This window comes from Amphiura filiformis, chromosome 15 (assembly GCF_039555335.1).
Source record: "Amphiura filiformis chromosome 15, Afil_fr2py, whole genome shotgun sequence".
In the NCBI taxonomy this organism is placed as follows: domain Eukaryota; kingdom Metazoa; phylum Echinodermata; class Ophiuroidea; order Amphilepidida; family Amphiuridae; genus Amphiura; species Amphiura filiformis.
In genome coordinates, this window is record NC_092642.1 from 26,221,742 (window position 1) to 26,243,549 (window position 21,808).

Sequence of the window (21,808 nt, forward strand, 5' to 3'; positions counted from 1 at the left end):
AAACAAAAGAATTTTAATACTTTTTTTACCATTATCTCAAAATCAATATTAGCGACATCTGACTCATTTCTCTTGATCGTGTCACATATGTGATGTGATCCAGCAAAATCAGTCGGAAGTCAGATATATATTGATTTTCAGATATAGCCAAACAAAGACAATATTTTCTTTTGTTGCCTATTGTTTTGGAAACACTTCAACTGTTCATATCTTTAGAACTAAATGTTTAATTTCAATGCGGTTTTCTGCTAAATGTAGCTTTGCAACTAAAAAATTGAATATGCCCGACTTCAGACTGATTTTGCTTGATCACACCACATATGAGTAAAGTATGATTAACATCAGTTACTTCTTCTTCTTCTTCCTAATATTAGTGCCTACCTCATATGTATGAGTATTATCGCACTGCATACAGACAAGCTGTACTTCTTTTTTTACTCTGGAACCTAGAGTAGATGAGTGTATTTTGAAGTACAGTCAACAGTACCGGGATGATCCCCTGCTCTTTTTGAATAGCCTGTGACGTTCTTTAACATGCACACTGCATTAATGTCAGAAATAATGTACACGGGACCGATGGCTTAAAGTGCCCTCCGAAGCAAGTAGAGTGAAGTGCCTTGCTCAAGGACACAAAGAGCCAGCCAAGCTCAAGCGAACCTACTCAGATTTCGAACCCTCGACCCTTGGATTCACAGTCCAATGCCTTAACCGCCCGGCCACGCTGCCCTCTGTACTACACTAGCTTCAAGAGAAGTATGGCACTTTCTTGTTCTGATTGCTGTGTGCGCCCCGTTAATGAGCAACATATACCAAACTTTGTGTTCCCTTCATGAGAACCGCTATGCGCGGAACCACAATTTGACACATAAGCAGATCACCTGTCTGATTACCGGTATGACTGAGTCACCCAATCTGAGACCCACTTCTGTATTTACGCTGTGTACGCTCACCATGGGGAAGAGAGTGCCGTTCTACTCTGGAAGCTAGTGCAGCGCTAAAAATGCTATGTTTTGATGTAAACCACATGAAAATTGAGTTTCACTTTACCATGTTATAGGCAATTTATCATTGATGAAAACAAAAAGTAATAAAGGAATCTGACCAAATTTTTGTCAATCAACATTAGTGGCATTTCCCTTGATCACATCACATATGTGACCAGCTCCAACAAAACCCGGAACAAGTTGACAGGCATGTTTTTGAATTATAGGCCTTTAAAGATGACATTCCCATAAAAAAAATCAAATTTTGGAATTTTTAATTTCATGGTTTGTGACCTTGGGACTGAGTGGACTTTCACACCCTTAAAAGTACTTATTAAAAAGAGGTTTATTTAATCAATAATTGACAGTTGAACTATGATAATCCTGTGTAAAGCAGGAAAATAATTAGCCCATTACTCAGAATAACAGTTCGGCAAAAATATCAAGGTATCATTTACAACATTATCCATATCTTGAAAAGTATTGATGCTATGTATATAATTTTGGTATAATTTTGAAGCTTATTGTCCTGTGCTTACATTTTTATTCCAATCATGAAATATCAAAAATGCGACTTGTTCCTGGTTTTGTCAGAACGAGTCACATATGTATTTTCGAAGATAAACTTACAGGTACTTCACATATTGCTTGAAGTCCAGCTGTTGTTGCTATCAGGTTCCCATGGGTTATCAATGCTCCTTTTGGATCACCTTTTCACAAGATAAAAAAACAGAAGGTACCATCAACCAGTGGTTGTAATCCAATCGGGTGAACAAATGAAGCATTTTTCACCAAACTGGCCCTACTTGGCTAAAAAATTCCTCAAATTGTCTAATTGTAACACAGACTTGTGCACCAAATCTAATTTTCACAATGCCAAAATTGCAACATATAGCCTCTGAGTAACACTGGCATCATCTACATGTAATATACTGGTAAAACACCATGACTAAATAATACAAATACACAATGTCTACTTTCAAATTTGAGCAAGTTTTAGTAGAAGAAAAGAAATGAAGATATAAATTATGTATTGACTTTTCGTGTTTGCTGGGATTATAAGAGCAAGAAACCTACCTGTAATACCACTGGTATAGCACACTGTGTATAAATCATCTGGTTTGGGTGGCTGAAACAAACAACACAACAACACAATAATTTTGAGGAACTTCCTCATCAGAAGAAGATGTTGTTAACTCCAATTTTTTTCTTGGAAATGGCTAGAGACCAATTTGATTTTTAATATTCCCATTTTATTCTCATTCTCATTTTATTACCACTAAATACAAACAAACTGAATGAATCTGGAATTCTATCTAATAAACATAGTTTCTGAATTCAAGAGTTTCCGAATTCAACAGGCTCAATTACTTCTTAATCAATTTTAGGTTAGCCTACTGAAAGGATTATTTATCGTCCCTGACTCTATATTTGTTCATGAAGTACTAAAATCTGCTTCTGCTGAATGTTCATGGATTAAAGGTGATCAGGTGTGTTTTTTTTTTTGGGGGGAGGCTAATAACTGATTAAGTCTTTAAAAATAAAGAGAAATATTCATGGTTATAGCTAGAGGGGTTAAAATAATAATGAAAAAGTGATTATTTTCACTTACATGATTTTCACATAAAAGTTAAAGTGTCAAGAAAGAAATGAATATAAAATATGTATATTCAAATATTAGCAGAGTCAAAAAGAATCATGATAACTTACCACTGGTTCTCGTAAATTGCTTTTTCCTTCTTCCTGCAATAAATCATTGAAAATAATTTGAAATATGGTAAAAGTGGAGCTATATCAACAGTAAATTGTAAGAATAATTTTTAGTGTAACACTCATTAACAGATCTCTTAGTTTAATTAAGAGTGTATTTATTAGCCTGTCCTTGCATTGTATTTTTTGCACACTTTGAGCTTTTGCTTTACTTGTTGCTCACATTTGATTTTGTTGGGAATCCCCTGTACACAGACTTTCAACAATTCATGCAGTTCTCTATCTATTTAATTTTGTATTTATTTTTGTGTGTTTTCTTTTACATATGAATTATATTATCATATGCACATGTAACAGGAAAGGAAAGCACCCTGTATTTGGACTATTCTATTTTTCTTTCCTGAATTACCATTTGCAAGTTGTGTGTGTATGCAATAAACCAACCAGAACGGTATAACAATTGAAATGGCAGCCATGTTGGAGGACAGTTCTAAGATAGCGTTAGTTGATAGAGGGACAGGTCTCTAGATCGATTCCACAACCATTCATACCTAGCACCTGTTTTATTGTATTATCATGCGAATTGCCCCATGCTACTTTATAGGACAGAATTTTATTTAAATGAGGATGACTCTGTCATGAGTGACAACATATTGCATACCCTCTTTTAAATTGTTTGTATTTTGTATTTTGGTAATTCAAATAAATATTATTATTATTGCCGAGTATCAATATCCTCAACTGGGAGTTGAACATGGGACCTCAACTTACCAGTATTTCATCAAATGTGACTAATGACACACCCTTCTGTTCAGCCATTGATCTCAGATCATCATCAACTTCTGATGGTAACATAGCGATGATTTCTTTGAGACAAGAGGATTCATCAGCTTTCTCCAGTAGAGTCTTGATCCGTTGCTTGGTATCACTAATTACTGTACTCATTTGAGCTGAAACAAAGAAAATATACACATGCATAAATATTTTCAGTTCAGTTCAGTTTTGACTCACATTCCATGCAGATACACAGACAGACATATATTGGAGCTCATTGATCGATTGATTGATTGATTGATTGATTTTATTTGGTACAATAAGAATAACATACAAATTACACTACATATACAGTATTATTATAACAAAATAAAATATATTGCACATCAAAATTGTATAACGAAATTACAAATCAACACAAGTACCAAGGATAGCCCAAAAAGCCTTGGGAAAAGCTTATTTCCATTGGGGTCCTTTACAAGCAAGAGAAAGATAGGAACAAACTGCCATACAAAAACAAGAACAGAGACAACGTGCACAAAGGGCGCAAAAAGCAGAAATGTGAGACCAGCTCAAACCCTCAAAATCAAATGGGCCCTTGATCAGCTAAAAACTGTTTGACAGATTGTTTGTACAATTTAAAATCATTGATGTTCTTGATTTCATTTGGCAGTGAGTTCCAATAATGAATTGCACTATTAAAGAAAGTGAGGCTATTTTGGCCCTTGGAGTGAGGAACCTTAAAGTTGAATGGACTACCCCTGGTACTGTAATTATGAAGAGATGATACTCTAGTAAAATGCATTTTCATATATTCAGGACAACAGTTATGAAAAATTTTAAAAACATGACTAAGTTTTAATTGAACTACTCTGTCTTGACTTGATAGCATACCCACCAAATCCAATTCTTTCTGCCCAATATTTAATAGTTGCCTTTACATTGACAGGGGTCAGAATATTGGACTGAATCTCTATTTCACAAGTCAATCAGTGGTCAAGCCACAAATCAAGTTGAGCCACTGACTAGCTTGAGGCAAGTCAAGATGCACATGTTTGTTGAGTTGAGTCACTGACTAGCTTTCAAGAGGCAAGTCAAGATGAACATGTTTGTTGAGTTGAGTCACTGACTAGCTTGAGGCAAGTCAAGACGGACATGTTTGTTGAGTTGAGTCACTGACTAGCTTTCAAGAGGCAAGTCAAGATGAACATGTTTGTTGAGTTGAGTCAGAGTCAGGCACTAGATGAGTCAAGTAAAACTATTTCATTATGGCATAAAGGGGTAAATTTCATCTTCAAGTAATAAGAACTTTTCACTACCACTTCGTAAGATGTATGTAACATATCTTTGTACGTTTCACTCTCTACAGGTATAAAATGCTAATTTAAGAAAATGATGCAGTCTCATTTAATGAGGCGCAAATTTTTACCAATTTATTTAAGCAAAAAAGTGTAAGTCATTTGCATTACTTGAGTCACAGTCATTGAGTCGTGCAGTCAACTGTTCAGTCAGAGTCATGTTGAGTCATTTTAGAAACTGACTTGAGTCCAAGTCAAGTCATTGTAGTTGGTGACTTGAGTCAAGTCGATACATTTTGACTATCCACTCTAGTCAAGTCGAGTCATCGCAATGTATCAACTTGACTAAAGTAACAAGTCGACTTTCTACAACACTGCCCAAGTCATGAAAGTGAAGGCAGACTGAAAACTGCAAGAAGTACTTGATTTTGATGTTACCTTGACCTATGATGAAAGAGCATGCATCTGGTCCCAGTGTGTCATAGAGTGGTACCGAGCACAAGGTGTACATAGTACAGGTAATCTTACCTTGATCTATGATGAAAGAGCATGCATCTGGTCCCAGTGTGTCATAGAGTGGTACTGAACACAAGGTGTACATAGTACAGGCAATCTCAGCATAGCCCCACTGAAAAAGAGAAGAATATAGAACAGTATGAACCAAATATCAGGTGTGCATTTAGATAAACATATTCTATTTTAAATGAATGGGTGTGGTGTAATTTTGATTGGTATTTGGCTATGTTTTGTCAGACAATAGTGTATAGTACATTATGGATTGTGACAATACATTCAAGTCACATGAAATTTACTGCTTGATATAAACTAATATTTCCGTTGACAGATTTCTACTTCTTTCTTAAAAGCTCTTCTACAGAATTACCAAACTCTTAAAGTGAAAGCCCCAATTTTGGTTCAAGTTCCTTGGGGAATTAATCAAGGTTAAAATTTATCCATGTAAATTCTGTTCTGTCTGTCATCAAAGTAGCAGGTGTATTGTCAGTTCTTCTATGGAGAACTAGCCAAGCGGGCTACCTCTTTAAAATTGACTGAAATCTGTTAAGGCGAGTGGGATGGCAGGAGCTTTATTTTCATAGTTTTCGGTATTTAACTAAAAAACTGCAGAGTACTTCTTAATATTAATACATTGATCTTATGGGAAATGAGGCAAGGAAATAATTGCATTTATATTTCCATTGGTCTTGCAATTCTTGAGTTAAGGCCAGAGTAATGGGAGACACATTCGTCCACGCCCGAATTTGAGATTTCTTGATATTTATCAACACTAAGATGTATTCTTTCACTTGAAACTGATAAAATACAACTTGCTAATATTTTTGCTTGATTTATTTCACTCTTTTCAACTCTAAAAAGTCACATGGCTCAAGACAGCTTAGTAAATTGGCAGGAAACAATGAGTCGGAAATGCACGAATGCGAAATATTGTGATTACGCGCGCGATTCGCAATGCGTGACGCGACGCTGCGCATATGTCCAACGCAGTAAAGGCGCATTCGGTATGTTGTTAACGCCAGCAAATGTGGTGTAAACAAAACAAAATTTGCAGTCAAAATGCCACTTAGATTTTTAATTATTTTGAATTTTGGCGCACTGAAAGCAGACATTATAGATTCATTGGTGCAAAAAGATGCATATTTAGACTATGCAACAGATACAGCTTTTAAGTCTTACCGTTTTAAAATAAAAGGACGTTTTGTGCATAATTTTGACATTTTTTTACTAAAACATCGATTTCTCAGAGTTCACTTTTAACAATATTGCACGATTTTTGTGACAAGATAACTCGAAAAATATGCAAGCAAAAGGTAAACTTTTTACACTATCGTTTAGAGTACATCAAAGTCTAGGGAAGGTTTTCTCATTTTTTCAAAATATTTGCTTTAAACAAAAATATACACCATTATGTGCAAGTTTTAGCTTAATAGTGACAAAATGGTTTTTTTCACATGTTTTTTCAATATTTCGAAAAAAGAGACGCATTTCAAAAAAATAAATAAATATACATCAATAAACATCAAAGACCTAACTGAATTTTTTTTACTCTGAACAGATTTTTTTCTAAAGTGATTTTTTGTGATTTTTTCAAAACTCAAGATTTTTAAACAAATCTGACGTCCCCATGGTATTCCTTGACTCATTTCCTTTCCAAAAATGTATAGTTTTATATACTTTGAACATACAATTAAGAAATAATGATGCTCGAAAAGGTCCATGTTCTCTCCCATTACACTGCACTTAAAGCCAATAATATATCAAAACAAAAACTTAAAATATTTAACCCCTCCCAAGAATTACCACACGCATTGGGCAAAATGACACCCATTATATCTAGTCTTGCCAAGGACCTCTGCACTCTCACCACCGCCTATACACTGTCAATATGACAGACTGCAGTTGCACCTACCTGTAGCCTATTCTGTGCATATATTCCTATCATAGTGCCTTTACCAGGTTCCACACCTCTTGCTATTAGTCCTGAACCAAGCTCTTGTGCTATTTGAAAAACCTGCAATGTAAGAAGAGGTTGTGACAACAAAATCAACAAGGTGGTTCTCCAATCAAAATTCTCTACCAAATGTTGCCATCAGAAACTTTTACAATTTTGCCATCAGAAAACTTTGGGAAAACAAAACCCCAAAATAACTCTTTTTTTAAGGTTTTTATTTCAACATTTGCTATCAACCATTGTAGACTTGTTTTGGAACTACAATACCGGTCTACAGTTTGTTTTTTTGGCCAACAAAATCTGAATGGTTTTCGTAGTGCATTTGTGGTCACTCAAACGTGAAAAGTGTATACATTGACACCCCTAGTTTTACCCACCATTAATGAGAACGTTGTACTATGTCATTTTCAGATGTGACTGTCATCTCCCACAAAATTATGTTGACAAAAATGACTTTCAAATATTGCGGGCTCAGTGCAACAATTTCACAACCCCATTAGCTCCCTGGGTAATATTATTCATCAGTATCATTCCATTTATACACAATATTACTCAGTGGAGCTAACAGAGATGAGCCTTTCCTACAGTGAGCTCTCAAAATATACCAAATTTGAAATATTTTTTAAAATCATCAAAAAGGTTAGGATTGCTTCTTGGTTCAGTCTTTAAAAATCTTTCAAAAATCTTTCCTCCAGAGGTTACTTTGTCTTCTTTTGAAATTGGCCTTGTTAAATGTACTGTACCATATCCTCTATGCAGCCCTTGCTACTTTACCTTTATCAAGCTATTCCAGATGAAATCCATACACCCCCTATATAATGTGAACTGCTCCCAAAAATGGGCTACTCCAGTTGAAATCCATACACCCCTATGGAAGACATTACCTTAATCTCCCACACAGGGGGTGTAGATATCAAATGGAGCCAACCATTCAGGTTACTGTAACCCCCTTTGAAAATCATACTCCTATGGGGAAGATTAAGGTCATGTCTTCCATAAATGGGGTGTATGGATTCCAACTGGAATAGACAATTTGGAGTGTATGGATTCCAACTGGAATAGACAATTTGGAGGGATAAGTTCACATTTGGTTTCAATGGTAAGAAAATAATACCATATGGACCACTTGATAATGAAAACTGCTAATCATTTTAAATGGACCCTGCAGTAAGCTTAAGGGATCTGGAATGAGCGTTTTGAGCGTTTCGACAGTATTTTTTATGGAACATGAGAGCACCTCAGACGTATCGAATTGCATTCTGAATACGAAGCATGTCTTTCTGATCTCAAATAATTTTCATTTTTGAAAATCACGATATAATACAAATTTTATGACAAATTATAAAATTTGATATTTTTCAAATTTTGATATATAACAGTCCTCGAAGTAAATTTTATAAATCTAATGATATATTCTTAAAGTGTATGTAGCTGGGAGGAAAAGCCGACGATCAATTGAAAATTTTGACCTTTCATATTGAAGATATGGATTTTTTCCCAAAAGACCTAATTTTTTTTGGTGTTTTGGGAAAAAAAATCCATATCTTCAATACTGAAAGGTCAAAATTTTCAATTGATCGTCGGCTTTTCATCCCACCTACATACACTTTAAGTATAAATCATCAGATTTATAAAGTTTACTTTAGTACTGTTAAATATCAAAAATATCAATTTTAATGATTTGCCATAAAATGTGTATTACATTGCTAATTTCAAAAAATCAAAATTATTTGATATCAGAAGGACATTCTTCGATTCAGAATGCAATTCGATATGTCTGATGTGCTCTAATGTCCCACAATAAATACTGTCCAAACGCTCATACCCCTTTCCTTAATGACTAGACTAATCTTGTATTCCCCGCTTTTACCTCATTATATGTTTTCCATGCAATTGTGTTCTCATCTTGACACACTCCATAGCAAGGCTGATCACCTAGAATACAAAAACATAAAACAAAAATATTAAGAACATGTAATTTATGTATACAGGTCAAATTTTTATATGGACCTCTCTTATGTGAAAATTTTGCAAATACAATGTATCATCAAAATATAATGTCAATAATCACATTGTCAAAAACAATAAAGGAAGTATAAGATATAACCCAATGCTAGTTATTAAAGTACAGATATCATATTTCATTTAAGAAGCAAACTGCCATTTCTCCCACCCTTTCTGTATAGACCGTCAATATAAACACTTGCAACCAGAGGTTCTGGGTTTAACAATCTCTAAATTCCACCAACTGATTGCTCTTTCAAACTCTTAAATACTTCCATCACGTCTTTACTTAAAGTTAAACCATGAAGACAAATCAGTCCACTTGACTGATTTGCTTACTGGATAATTGTTTATTGTTTTTGTTAAAGGGGCATGGCCCGATTTAACTATATAAAGTTCTTCTTGATTGAATGACCTTTACCACCAATTCCGATCTGTGAAGTTTCACGCCAGTGTTTCAATTCATTTTGATATAAGAGCTAAAAATGTAATTTTCTAGCCCCATAGGAACACTGTGGATTGATTAATTGGTCCTTTTCATTCATTACATTCAAACTAAATCTCTTTGAGCCCTGAAATTTCACAGGGTAAATGAGAAAAATAGTATCTTTCTTCTGATACCAAAATTTATACCACTTCCGGTAAAATCTAGGGTTCTGGGGATGAGGCTATTAGCAATCGGGCTATGCCCCTTTAAGCTGTTTCGTTAATTTACATAAAATAAGCAGAAAGCTTTTGATCATCAACTTTGATTTGCATAACTAGTAAGAATGCCCATTTTCACCTACATTTTGTACACAGAAATTCTGTTTCGCTTATAGAATTCTTGATTTACCAAAGAAACACTACTACCTATAGGTATTAAGTTAAGGGTACTACACCCATGTGGTAAATTTAGACTATTTTTGCATTTTCTCAAAAATAATTGCACACTGGTAACAAAAGTTATGTATATTATTGGGGCAAGGAATCCAATTACTACACTGAAATTTCAGTGACTCAAGACAAGCGGTTCAGTATATACGATAGGAAGCGAGGTACATCCTAGCGGTACCTTATTTCTGATCATAAATAACAAACCGCTTGTCTTGGGTCACTGAAATTCCAGTGTAGTAATTGATTCTTGCCCCTATAATATACATAACTTTTGTTACCACTGTGTTATTAGTTTTGAGAAAATGCAAAAATAGACACAAATTTATTGAGGGGTGTAGTACCCCCTTAAGTGCTAGATATGGACAGATTTGCAACTCACAATTATTTACTTTAAACTGACCTACTGCCTTTTGACATTCATGTTTATTTTATTCTGGGAAGCTAACATTGTGAACAGTTGTGTCTATTACAATGCTACAATTGTATCTTACCACAAAGTTTTCTGCCTTTTAGGAAAGCTTCATAGATGGTCTGTACGTCGTCATAGCGATATTTTAACAATTTTCCATCTACACCTGTCAGAGGGCTCACATGGATGTGCTCACCACCCTGCCATGAAACAAACAAACAAACAAACAAACGGAAAACAAACAAATTGAATTCAAATTCAAATAATAACTCGCAATTACGCTTTATGAGGCTCTGCAAAGGTTGTCAGAAATTATGCTAAAATGTGTCCATCCATATCAAAACGATGCACTTGTCGGCTGCTACATGTGTCTCATTTCACTTAAAGCTAGAAATAAATACGAGACTCATCCCAAGTGGAGGTCACTTCAAATCATCCCCAAATCACATTGTTATGGAATGTTCTCTGTATTCCTAAACCATGTGACTTGGGGATGATTTGAAATGACCTCCACTTGAGATGAGTCTGGTATTTATTCATAGCTATTATGTAAAACGCGACACATGTAGCAGCCAACAAGTGCATCGTTTTGATATGGACGGACACAAATGTACATAATAATAATAATATAATAATAACAAGGGATTTATATAGCGCACATTACAAAAAAAGCCCTCTGAGCGCTGAACATATAAATACAGAAAAATAATTACATCAAACCTTAAAATTACACATCATAGATCTTAAAACTACAGTTCATGGCAAGAAAACATAATAAACATATTAATATAACAGTATAACAACCTTAATATTACACATCATAGAACCTTGAAACTGCAATTCATGGCAAGAAAACATACTATAACAGCATCAGAATAAACAATAATAAAAACACATTAGTCAAAATAATCATTGAAAAGAAAAGTCTTGAGTCTAGATTTGAATTCAGCAATTGAAGCAGCGCCCTAATCTCCATTGGCAGAGTGTTCCAGAGCATTGGGGCGGACACTGAAAATGCTCTATGTCCATAGAAGATGGTACGTGGAGGTGGAGAGGGGAATTTGAGAAGATTGAGCGATGAAGACCGGAGCGTGCGAGAAGGCTTGTAGCGTGCAATAAGATCGGCTAAATAAGTGGGTGCATGTCCAATGAGAGTTTTGTAAACCAGCAGGAGAACTTTATACCTAATGCGATGGGAGATTGGGAGCCAGTGCAGTTGTTTAAGGATGGGAGTTATATGTTCATTGCGTTTGATGCAGGTGACCAGAAGCGAGCAGCAGCGTTTTGGAGTCTTTGGAGTTTCTGAAGATCACATTCCGCAAAGCAAAAAGGAGAATGTTGCAAGAGTCCAAGCGCGAAGTGACGAAGGCATGGATTAAGCGTTCTGTGGTATTATTGTCCAGATACTTCCGGATTCGCCCAAGTTTGTATATTAAAGCCCAGCTGGCGCGACAGATGTTGCTGATGTGAGATTTCAGTTTAAGATGGGTATCCAACATGACTCCCAAATTGCGAGCTTCAGGGCTTGAGTTGATATGAGAGTCACCGATTTCAATCGAAGGAAGATTTTCAGTGCCGATAAAGCGGGAGCTGAAGTGTATTATCTCGGTCTTCTCATCGTTGAATTGGAGCTTGTTGTTAATCGCCCACGCTTTGATGTCCTTGATACAAGCTTCAAGGCGATGAATTATGGACTCCTATCTTGAGGCTTAAAGAGGGCGTAGATTTGGGTGTCGTCCAGCGTACATAACGTGCATGAGATCGTGTTTCGCGATAATGTCGCTCAGGGGCCGGTATAGAATGTAAAAGAGGTGCCCCACATACCGATCCTTGAGGCACTCCCAAACAAGCTTGTGATGCCTCGATTCGAGTCTCCAATGGTGACGCATTGGGAGCGCTCTTCAAGGTATGAGGTGAACCATTGTAGTGCTGTGCGGAAATACCGTGCGAAGCTCGAGTCTTTGCAGGAGAACATGATGGTCGATCGATCGAAGGCAGCGCTCAAATCCAAAAGGATGAGCACTGCCTCACTGTGGTTGTCAATTGCACGAAGGATATCGTTCTGCACTCTCAAAAGAGCAGTCTCAGTGCTGTGGTGGGGACGGTAAGCAGATTGAGCACTGCTGTGAAGATTGTTAGCGCTAAAATACTCCTGTATCTGCAGCATGCAACACCTTTCAAGAAGCTTTGAAAGGAAACTCAAGAGTGACACAGGTCTGTAGTTCTTATAGACGTCCTTGTCCAGTGATTGCTTCTTCAACAACAGAGTCACCTTAGCGACTTTAAAGCACGGTGGTACAACGCCGGTAGTTAGCGAGAGATTGATGATACGAGTAACAATCGGAGCGAGAGTATGAGCACATTTCTTCAGAAGTGGGGTCGGGATTGGATCCATGGAGCAGCTTTTCGGTGGAGATTCCATGATTAGACGAAGAACCGTGTCCACTGATAGCTCACTGAACTCAACAAATGAACTAGTGCATTGCTCATGGAGAGTAGCGGAAAGTTCAGTGTGAGGGACAGAGTCTAAGTTGGTACGAATGTTCTGAATCTTGCTAACAAAATAGTTGGAAAACTCATTAGCGAGAGATTCTGGCGACTCATGGCTTGGAAAAGTATCTTGCTGTTGTGATACTCTCGTTTTGAGGCTTCTAGCGCAGATCTGTAGGACTCACAAGCATCACTGTAGATTTGTCTATCAACCTCGAGCTTTGATTTGCGATATTTTCTCTCAAGGCGACGCTTGTTCCTCTTTGCACGGCGAAGATCGTCGGAATACCAAGGACAATTTGGTCTTACGGTGACTGATCTTTCCTTAACAGGAGCGTGAAGATCAAGAAGATCACGAAGAACATCGTCATATTGCTTGGTAAGCTCGATAAGATCTGTTTCAGGATGAATAAACAGAGCAGACAGTTCAATGTCCTTGTTGAACTGATCTATGTCGATTTCATGGATTTTTCTGTACACAAGTTTTTTCTTCAAAGCTGCAGGACGATCAAAGTTGAAACCGCACACCACCGCGTTATGGTCAGACGGTAAACCAATTGCAAGGTTAACATCACGGATCACGTTGGACTCTTTTCGCGAGAGCAGAAGGTCCAGCGTATGTCCAGATCGGTGGGTGGGGCCGTTAACGTGCTGCTCAAGTCCAGCTTCATCAATAAGATCAGAAAAATGAGATGCGTCCCCGATCATTCTGATCGTCAACATGATAGTTGAAGTCGCCGGACACTACTATGTCTCCTGGCGAGGACAGAACATTCTCAAGAAAGGTGGAAAAATCATTGAGGAACATTTTAGACGTAAGCTTGTTCTCACGTGATGGTGGAGGCGATATAAGTTGATAAGTCTCAAGGTGGATGTATTCTTGGAGATCGAGACATCGATGTGCTCAAAAGATTCGTAAGTGGGAGATTGGTTGAGGCATGTGGTGAATCCGCTCTTCACCAGAAAGCTAACTCCTCCGCCACGACGTAACTCTCTAGGGATGTTATAGATGTCAAAATCTGGAACAGTGTGTTTTATATCAGCGAGAGCACAATCATCCCGGTCTGACCCAGTCAACCAGGTTTCTTGGAGGGCGATCACATCCAAATCGTTCTCAGTTATGAAATCAACGATCGATGTAGTCTTCTTATGCATTGAACGCGCATTCCAAGATGCAAACTTGGTCGTAGATACATTTTGATGATCACAGTCTTTACTGATAACAACATTGATGAGGTTGCTTTGTTGATCATGGTTGATCGGAATAGGAGTACATCTCCCATATGTCTGATCAGCTAACTCTATATAAGGATGCACACAGGACCATTTGGCAGGAAATTTATTTTCACAATAACCTAACTTTGAAAGTACCATTAAAGACAAATATGAAAGCAAACATTATTGGAAAAGGAATGATGAAAGGAATTCAACTGTATCTTCAAAATTTGAAACAAAAAATTACAAATTTGGGAAAAAGGTCCATATTATGCCACCACTTCTTAATGATAAGAACAAATTGCAGTATTGTTCTCTATGGAGTCAAAAATCTAGTTTTTGGACCTTTTCAAAAAAGGGTAATTTTTCCAAATTTCCAAGATACAATGGAATTAATTTCACCATTCCCTCTACAAAAATGATATGGTACTTTCATATATTTGTCCTTGTTACTTCATTAAGACTAATAAGATATGGTGAAAATATAAAATAAAGTCTTTTCCTTCAGATAAAATATGGCACAGAAAAGATTTGGTTTTTCTTTTTACATTTTTCGAGCGACAAAATATGTCAAATGATAGTTTTTGAGATCGCCTATTTTATATTATCGCTATTATCATTTACTGCAACAAGATTTGCTGCAGTGGCGGTAAAAGACAGAGAAATACTGGAAATACTGATGATACGGTCGATACCCACGCTTACTCCTACATGCATTAAAAAACAGAACATAAATATAGCTGATTGGTGATGCAAAACTTTGGCTTCTATATTCAGTTTACCGTTTACCGACTATTACAATGTTTGGAGGGATAGGGCACAGTGTCATCGACCCTATATCTTCATGGCATAAATCGCCATGGTAGGTTGAATCCACAGCCACGATTGGCCATTTGGTTCAGACCTTTGAAGCTCTTTGAGACGAAGAATTAGTCGAGGGACATGACTAAGGCTACACACAATAGCCGGGTAATTGATCTTGGTTGTGCGTGAATAAGCTTGTATACCCCATTGAGGTCAATGGTCATCGACTTTTATACTGCCTAGTAGTGAGTGCAGCTGTACTGCACGATGTAGTCCCTACAGGACCAACGCAATATAAAATTAGAGTTTTGGGCTAATTTTGAGTTCAAAGCGCACAGCCAATTTTCAAAGCGCATTCTAGCGACTATCATATCTGTTCAACACGTATTTTCAAGTGTATGAGACCACATCTGGTTTCTTGAGAAAAAATCATTTACGGGAGATATTCATCATTTTCTAACCCGGTATACGAAGATTCTCGTCTGATATCAAAATCGTGCATAGCAATTCACGTGTATCGATCCCGTGTATTCATTTTAGTGTCTCTGCTGCACCAAATAATTATTAGCCAGGCGGTGTCGGTGTGTAGGGGGTTCATGCCTTGGTAATATACCTATATTTCGGTATTATTAAACAGTATTTTAGTCATAAAAATTGACATACACAACTCATGCTTGTTTTTAACACTTATTTCGCTTATCTTTTAACAATTTTTGTCACATCATACAAAAATGTCATTTTCCGTGAACTACCTCTGATTCCGTGATTTTCTTCCGTTTTCCGTTTTCCGTAAAACTTCCGACTCTATAAGTTCTACATGTACCCTGGTACAGAAAAAATTTCATTTGAATAAATATAGCAATCAAAGGACATCGAAAATACATGTACCAACCAATCATAAGTGAGTTGGATTCACTTCTGAGCGCATGTTACACAGTGCAGTATACATGGCGATCATCGGCTGTGTTCATTCAAATGAAATTATTAGTACTGTAGCTATTCAAATTGAGGCTTTAATATCCACTTTATATTTATATATACTTACAGGCAACTCAATAGACTGGCGTCTGATGTCTATTGGAGGCTGAACAACTGGCATATTGATATTGGATATGACCCAATATGCTGATGTTGCGGCTGCAGTACCTAGAGCTGCTACTGTATAAGGGTTACTGAGAAAGCTGATGGCATCGGCCATTCCACTGCAAGAAAACAATAAAAGAGAACTGAAGATTAATTTAATTCAGACAGTTAATTAATTAAAGGAGGATTTCGTGATCCTAGCATCCTCTTTTTATGACATTTTCAGTAGGTATCCACGAAAAAAGCTTATTCCCAAAATTTCAGTTGATTCAGATTTTGCGTAAACTTGCGAGTTATGCATGATTATGTGTATTACACTGCTCCATGTACTGTTGTAATTCAAATTTGGTGATATTTTTGCTAAACGAATTAATCTGCAAGAAATATTTGGTACATAAACATTATGTGCCCATTAGGTATCCAGTGGTATAAAAATCTCAACTTTTTTTGAGAAAAGTGGGGGGATGAGGCTGTGGATCACGAAATGCCCTTTTAACTTGGGGAAACAGCAGATTTAATTTGGGGAAACAGCAGATTTATTTAAGTCTGCCACACACCGAGCAGGTTTATGTTCACAAAACGTAGAGAAATTCATTTTAATAATTTGAGTTATTCGGGAAGAAAACGTATACATGTAGTATGATATTCGATAGGGTCTTTCGACAGTGTATGAGTATGACTGCATGCTCTTCCTGATTATCACTCTAAAAAGTCATTCAATGAAACGCATCTTGATCGGGGAATGAGGTGTCGATGTGATGACGTGTACCTCACTTTTGTATTTAAGCTGTGCTATAAAAACAGTGCCAAATCCACGAAATCAGCAGATCGCTGAAGAACCTTGTTGAGGACTTGTTCTTAAGTTGTAGGAAGTGCCATTGGGTGTCTCCAGTGTTAGGGGCTGTGCAATAATTATGAACCCTGGCCCGGCAGGGAGGGTAAAATTGGGGGGCAAGAAATTTTAGCGAGCCGGAAGGCAGGGGGGCAAGCAATTTTGGCACACATTCATGGGGCACCTTTTCAATATAACGCTCTAAAAAGGCTTAGGAAAACACTATGGAAACGCTTTAATGAAAATTTTCCTGCTCGCTGCGCTCGCAACATACGAGGGGGTATCAAAAAGTTTTAGAAATCGCCCAGAAGTGAAAGAGCTATGTCAATGAAATTTTGTCAGTGCAATCACTGGTCCTTATGTACACTATGGTTGCAAAATGGTCTCATAAGTATGTTTACTTTTTTACAGGAGCTAGATGTCACTACCTGCCTATGTAACGGATAACCAGCAAAATGGAGAAAATTGAGGCATGCAGCATGATTAAGTTCCATTTTAAGGGTTACAGTGCCCAGAAAATCTGTGATGAAATAAAAATTCCTTTTCCAAAAAGCGACAGTGGCATATCACAATCACCACCGAAGATAACTTTCATTTCATCAACAATTTTCTAGGCACTGCAAGTTCCTGCAACCCTTCAAAAGCAGGATCTTAATAATGCTGCTTGCCTCAATTTCTCAATCTTGCAGTTTATGCGCAGTAACTGGGGCAGCGGGTTATTGGCATCTAGTGCCACCTGTAAAAAAAATAAACATACCTATGAGACCATTTTTGGACCATAATGTACATAGGGACCAGTGATTGCACTGACAAAATTTCATTGATATAGCTCTTTCACTTCTGTGCAATTTCTAAAACTTTTTGATACCCCCTCGTATATCTAGGCCATTTAAAGTTTGAAGATTGGGATCCCAAAAATTTGGCATGTGTAAAGGGGGGGGGGGGGCAAAGATTTTTTGGCGGGCCGAGAGGGGGGGCCCAAGTGATTTTTGGCAGGCCGAGGTCGGGCAAGCGATTTTTGGCAGGCCATTCGGAATTCCCCCCCCCCCGGGCTCATAATTATTGCACAGCCCTTAATTGTTTTCATTAATTGACAATAATTAAACAACCTGTTTGACCTCTCCATATATTCATACTAGGGATAACCATCAAAATTTCATGTTGCCCCTATTGCTACAAAAGATTATTTTCTGGATAGAACTCATCAATAGAAGTATTTTGGTGGTTAAATGGTCAAAATCGGTCAAAAACTTTTCGAATTATGAATTATCAAAGTTTCCCATTCCGACCGGTCATTGGAACGAAATAAAATGACAAGGTCCAAAAATAGCACTTGGGAGCAAAATTGGCATATATGCATATGTTTACCTTTATATATTTCTTTATTTTAACATATATGCAAACATGAAACAAGCATATTGTGAAAGTATCAAAGGGGTTTCAAATGAAATGGCACTTTACTAGTCAATGGCATAAATTATTTTTTCAAACCGAGGCATTGAAATCATGCATTTAGAGAACATTTGCCAAAAATCATCCAAGATTCAGGTGAACTTTTTTTTTCACAACCAAAAATTTGTTATTGGGTTTAATATGACCAATTAGTAGGTGTATGCAAACAAAATCAGGTCATTGACTCATTCACAACAATAGAGGTTATCCACTTCACTCATCATACTCATGTGTGACTTCTAACAAAAGGAGCTGGTTCCTGTAGTATTCCTCATTCAAAACAATTCAATGCATGACCTTGGAGTTACCCGCATGACTTTCGCAGGCTATTTTGAAACAGTTATGGTTGCACATTCAGGTACTTCTTTTGAAAGTTCTAAACAAGGTATAGCCAGCAGCAAGTTGTAGATGGTATAGGCCTAAATATAAGAAAATGTTTAGAGTTGAAATCAGGTGAAAAATACATCGAATGAGCACGAAACTTCACATTATGTTCAGAAATGTGTCTTCTTAGCATGATTCGAAAGGAGTATGGAAATTCCAAAGGGAAGCTGGTGATTTAATTTGTAACTCGAGATCTACAGTACTTGTTCAATTTTTTAACCTTTTAGAGGGTATGATAGAGGTATTACTGGCAACTCTGCCAAATTACAGCTCAGTAGGCCACGTTTTTCACCTGATCTTATTAATCTGAATATTTTGTGCCATTCTTGAGCAGTACTGAACTCGGCCACTGGCAATTAAGCGCACTGTGGCGATGGACCAATTTTGACTCACACTTACAGGAAAATGAAACAAGTTATGTTGATGTAATTTGCAAGATAGTTACAAAATATAATTGGCATTACCTTCCCCAATTTTTACAGAAAAATATTGAAAAATAAAAGAATGAGATCACTTCACAGGTTTTTTAATCCCCTATTCATGCTGCGTAAATCACTATACATGTATTGTGGACCATCCTTCTGATACTTGAGTGTTTGGACAACCGGAACGGTTTTGACAGGTCTTTTGTCTACCTCTCTGTCTGTAAACAGACGAGCCTCACCAAATAGGAAAGTAAAAGTATGGCACTGGTAATTTGCAATCACTTTAAATTTGCAACAATGAACTTTGTACTGACAACTTTAGAAAGTACGGTATGTATACGAATGCACATTTAAACACATACACAGCACTTCTTGGAACTCCAGGTCAGAGCTGGGAGTTTCAATTATGGTAAAGTATGGCACGGCAGGCTTCCCGTTAGTGTGCGTCATTAGGTCCAGACGCGTATTTTACAAATTTGGACGCAAGTTCACATGGCTAATCAAGTATTTTGCGTCCATGTCACATGCATGTTGACGCAGACAAAACTTCGAAATTTTATCATTTAATTAATTGATGATAAAAAATAAGAAATTTTTATTCTTTTTATATTTTTAAGATAATAAAAACCAAAAAATTTTGACCTACCTGCTAAGAATTGAAGTAAATTCTGCAATATTTGTAAATGTAACGTCAGAAAATCATGCACTTTTTGCATGCTTTCCGAACGATCGCTGTTTGATGGGGAAGTCCTGATGGATTTGTTTACATGCAAGCATGCTGGACTGACGACGTGCCGCTAACGTGCGGTTAATGTTTATTTAATTATTTATCACAAGCTGACATGCACTATTCAATTTTTAATGTTTTAAGTTTATTTTCTCATAAATAATCTATGTTTCCTTTAGTATTATTGTTACGATGAATAAAAGCAATTTTAAAGACAAAATCCAAATGATAACCTTTTTTGTATTATTTGTGGCAGCGCGTTTTTAGCTTTGTAGCATAAACACCACGTTAATTTAAAAAAAAGGAATGCGGAAGTAAAAGTACGAACGAAAATTTGCTTATAAGATTGACAGACTTTGCTCATTGTTTTGCACCTGTTTTTGACCATGTTTCCACGTTTCGGACCAAAACTGACACAGAAATGAGAAAAATTATCATAGCGAATGGAGATGGAATATCACGGCGAAAATGCACTTTCATTTTTTTTAACAATCAACATTTGATGAGGTGTAGACCCCGGCACCCGGGCTACGTGTGTATCGTGAATATCAGATGGACGCACAAAAATCTGTCTGGACGCAAGTTTTGCAACCTCGTCAGCAAACTTGCGTCACTACGGACACACATTTTTAAAACCTTAACGGGAACCCTGTGGCACGGTATGCATGTATGGTATCATTTGGTATGGTGTCATTCATACTCATGTCTGAATTTGACATTGCTCAATCTGCATGTGTGATGTACACTGCACTGTGCACTTTCTGTGCAATTTCATCAGATGAATATTATATTGATATGCAAGTATACATGTATGATCGATAATAAAAGTATTATTCAGATTTCCTTTTACAAATTAAGCGTACTGCTAGTCCGAATAATCAGACCCAGAACAAAATATTAATTTCTGACATGATCCTGTTCTGGGTCTGAACTGTTTCCATATGAAATCTTGATGGCATGGTCCCATGGACAATAGAAACACATGGTTCTACGTGACAGCTTTTTAATCCCTATTCATGTTACGTGAATCACGCTAGATATATTGTGGACCATCCTTCTGATACTTCAGTGTTTGGACAAGCGGAACGGTCTTTTGTCTACCTCTCTGTTTGTAAACAAACCAGGAGGTAGAAATCGTTCTCCTCGCCGAATACGAAAGTCAGCGCGTATTATTTTGCACATGGTCCATGGCACACGCTTGACGTCGCGCGCGTATACGCGATGGTTAATTTGTAAAAGGGAATCTGAATAATACTTTATGATCAGGGAAGTGATGATTGATTTAACATGATATTGATAAGCTTTTACTACATGACTACGTACTACCATGCATCCACCACTGACACTTACCTGGCTTACTCTGGACTTTGTGCGAAGAAAACAAACTAGTTATAATTGAATAATAAAAGCAGGGTATAACCCTTGAGTGACCTTCAGACTTAGAACTGAGCTGGAATATAGAATAATGATAAAAAAAGATAAGCTTTCCTGCGCCCTAAAACGCCTAGATCGTAGATGTCAGCTGTACCTGTCACCTTTGACACTATAACAGTCTCTCATCGCAGTCGCTAAGGAAAGGGGAGACTAGTACTGTAGGTATATCACCCCAAAAATAAGCGCAGCAGAAACATGTTATTTGACGCTTTTAATTGAATCATCGTTATGAATGCTTCAAAAAACAAAAAACAGAATTAAAATCGGATAATGCAAAGTGATGTAACGTCAACTTGAAGATACCCGGAAATCGGGTGAAAACCTGCCACAAATTGCTATAAATGGCAAAATGGTAATTTTGGGATTTGTAATGCTTATTCGGACACTTACTTGAAAAGGTAGCATTGATTTAAGTATCACAGATTAATTGCATATCTTTCC

At 37.0% G+C, this 21,808-nt stretch overlaps 1 protein-coding gene across 1 annotated transcript in view; it reads right to left on the bottom strand.

Moving 5' to 3' along the window:
• Positions 1–21,456, bottom strand: part of LOC140171437 (long-chain-fatty-acid--CoA ligase 6-like) — a 36,244-nt gene extending 14,788 nt beyond the window's left edge. Inside the window, exons 1-10 of the mRNA XM_072194697.1 lie at positions 21,284–21,456; positions 16,076–16,232; positions 10,604–10,721; positions 9,103–9,167; positions 7,191–7,292; positions 5,294–5,393; positions 3,465–3,643; positions 2,694–2,726; positions 2,061–2,112; positions 1,614–1,693 (exon numbers count right to left, since the gene is read on the bottom strand). Of these exons, the coding sequence (XP_072050798.1) occupies positions 1,614–1,693; positions 2,061–2,112; positions 2,694–2,726; positions 3,465–3,643; positions 5,294–5,393; positions 7,191–7,292; positions 9,103–9,167; positions 10,604–10,721; positions 16,076–16,228 (882 nt within the window). The 5' untranslated portion in view covers positions 16,229–16,232; positions 21,284–21,456. The remainder of the gene's footprint in view (positions 1–1,613; positions 1,694–2,060; positions 2,113–2,693; positions 2,727–3,464; positions 3,644–5,293; positions 5,394–7,190; positions 7,293–9,102; positions 9,168–10,603; positions 10,722–16,075; positions 16,233–21,283) is intronic.
• Between the last annotated feature and the right edge of the window lie 352 nt (positions 21,457–21,808).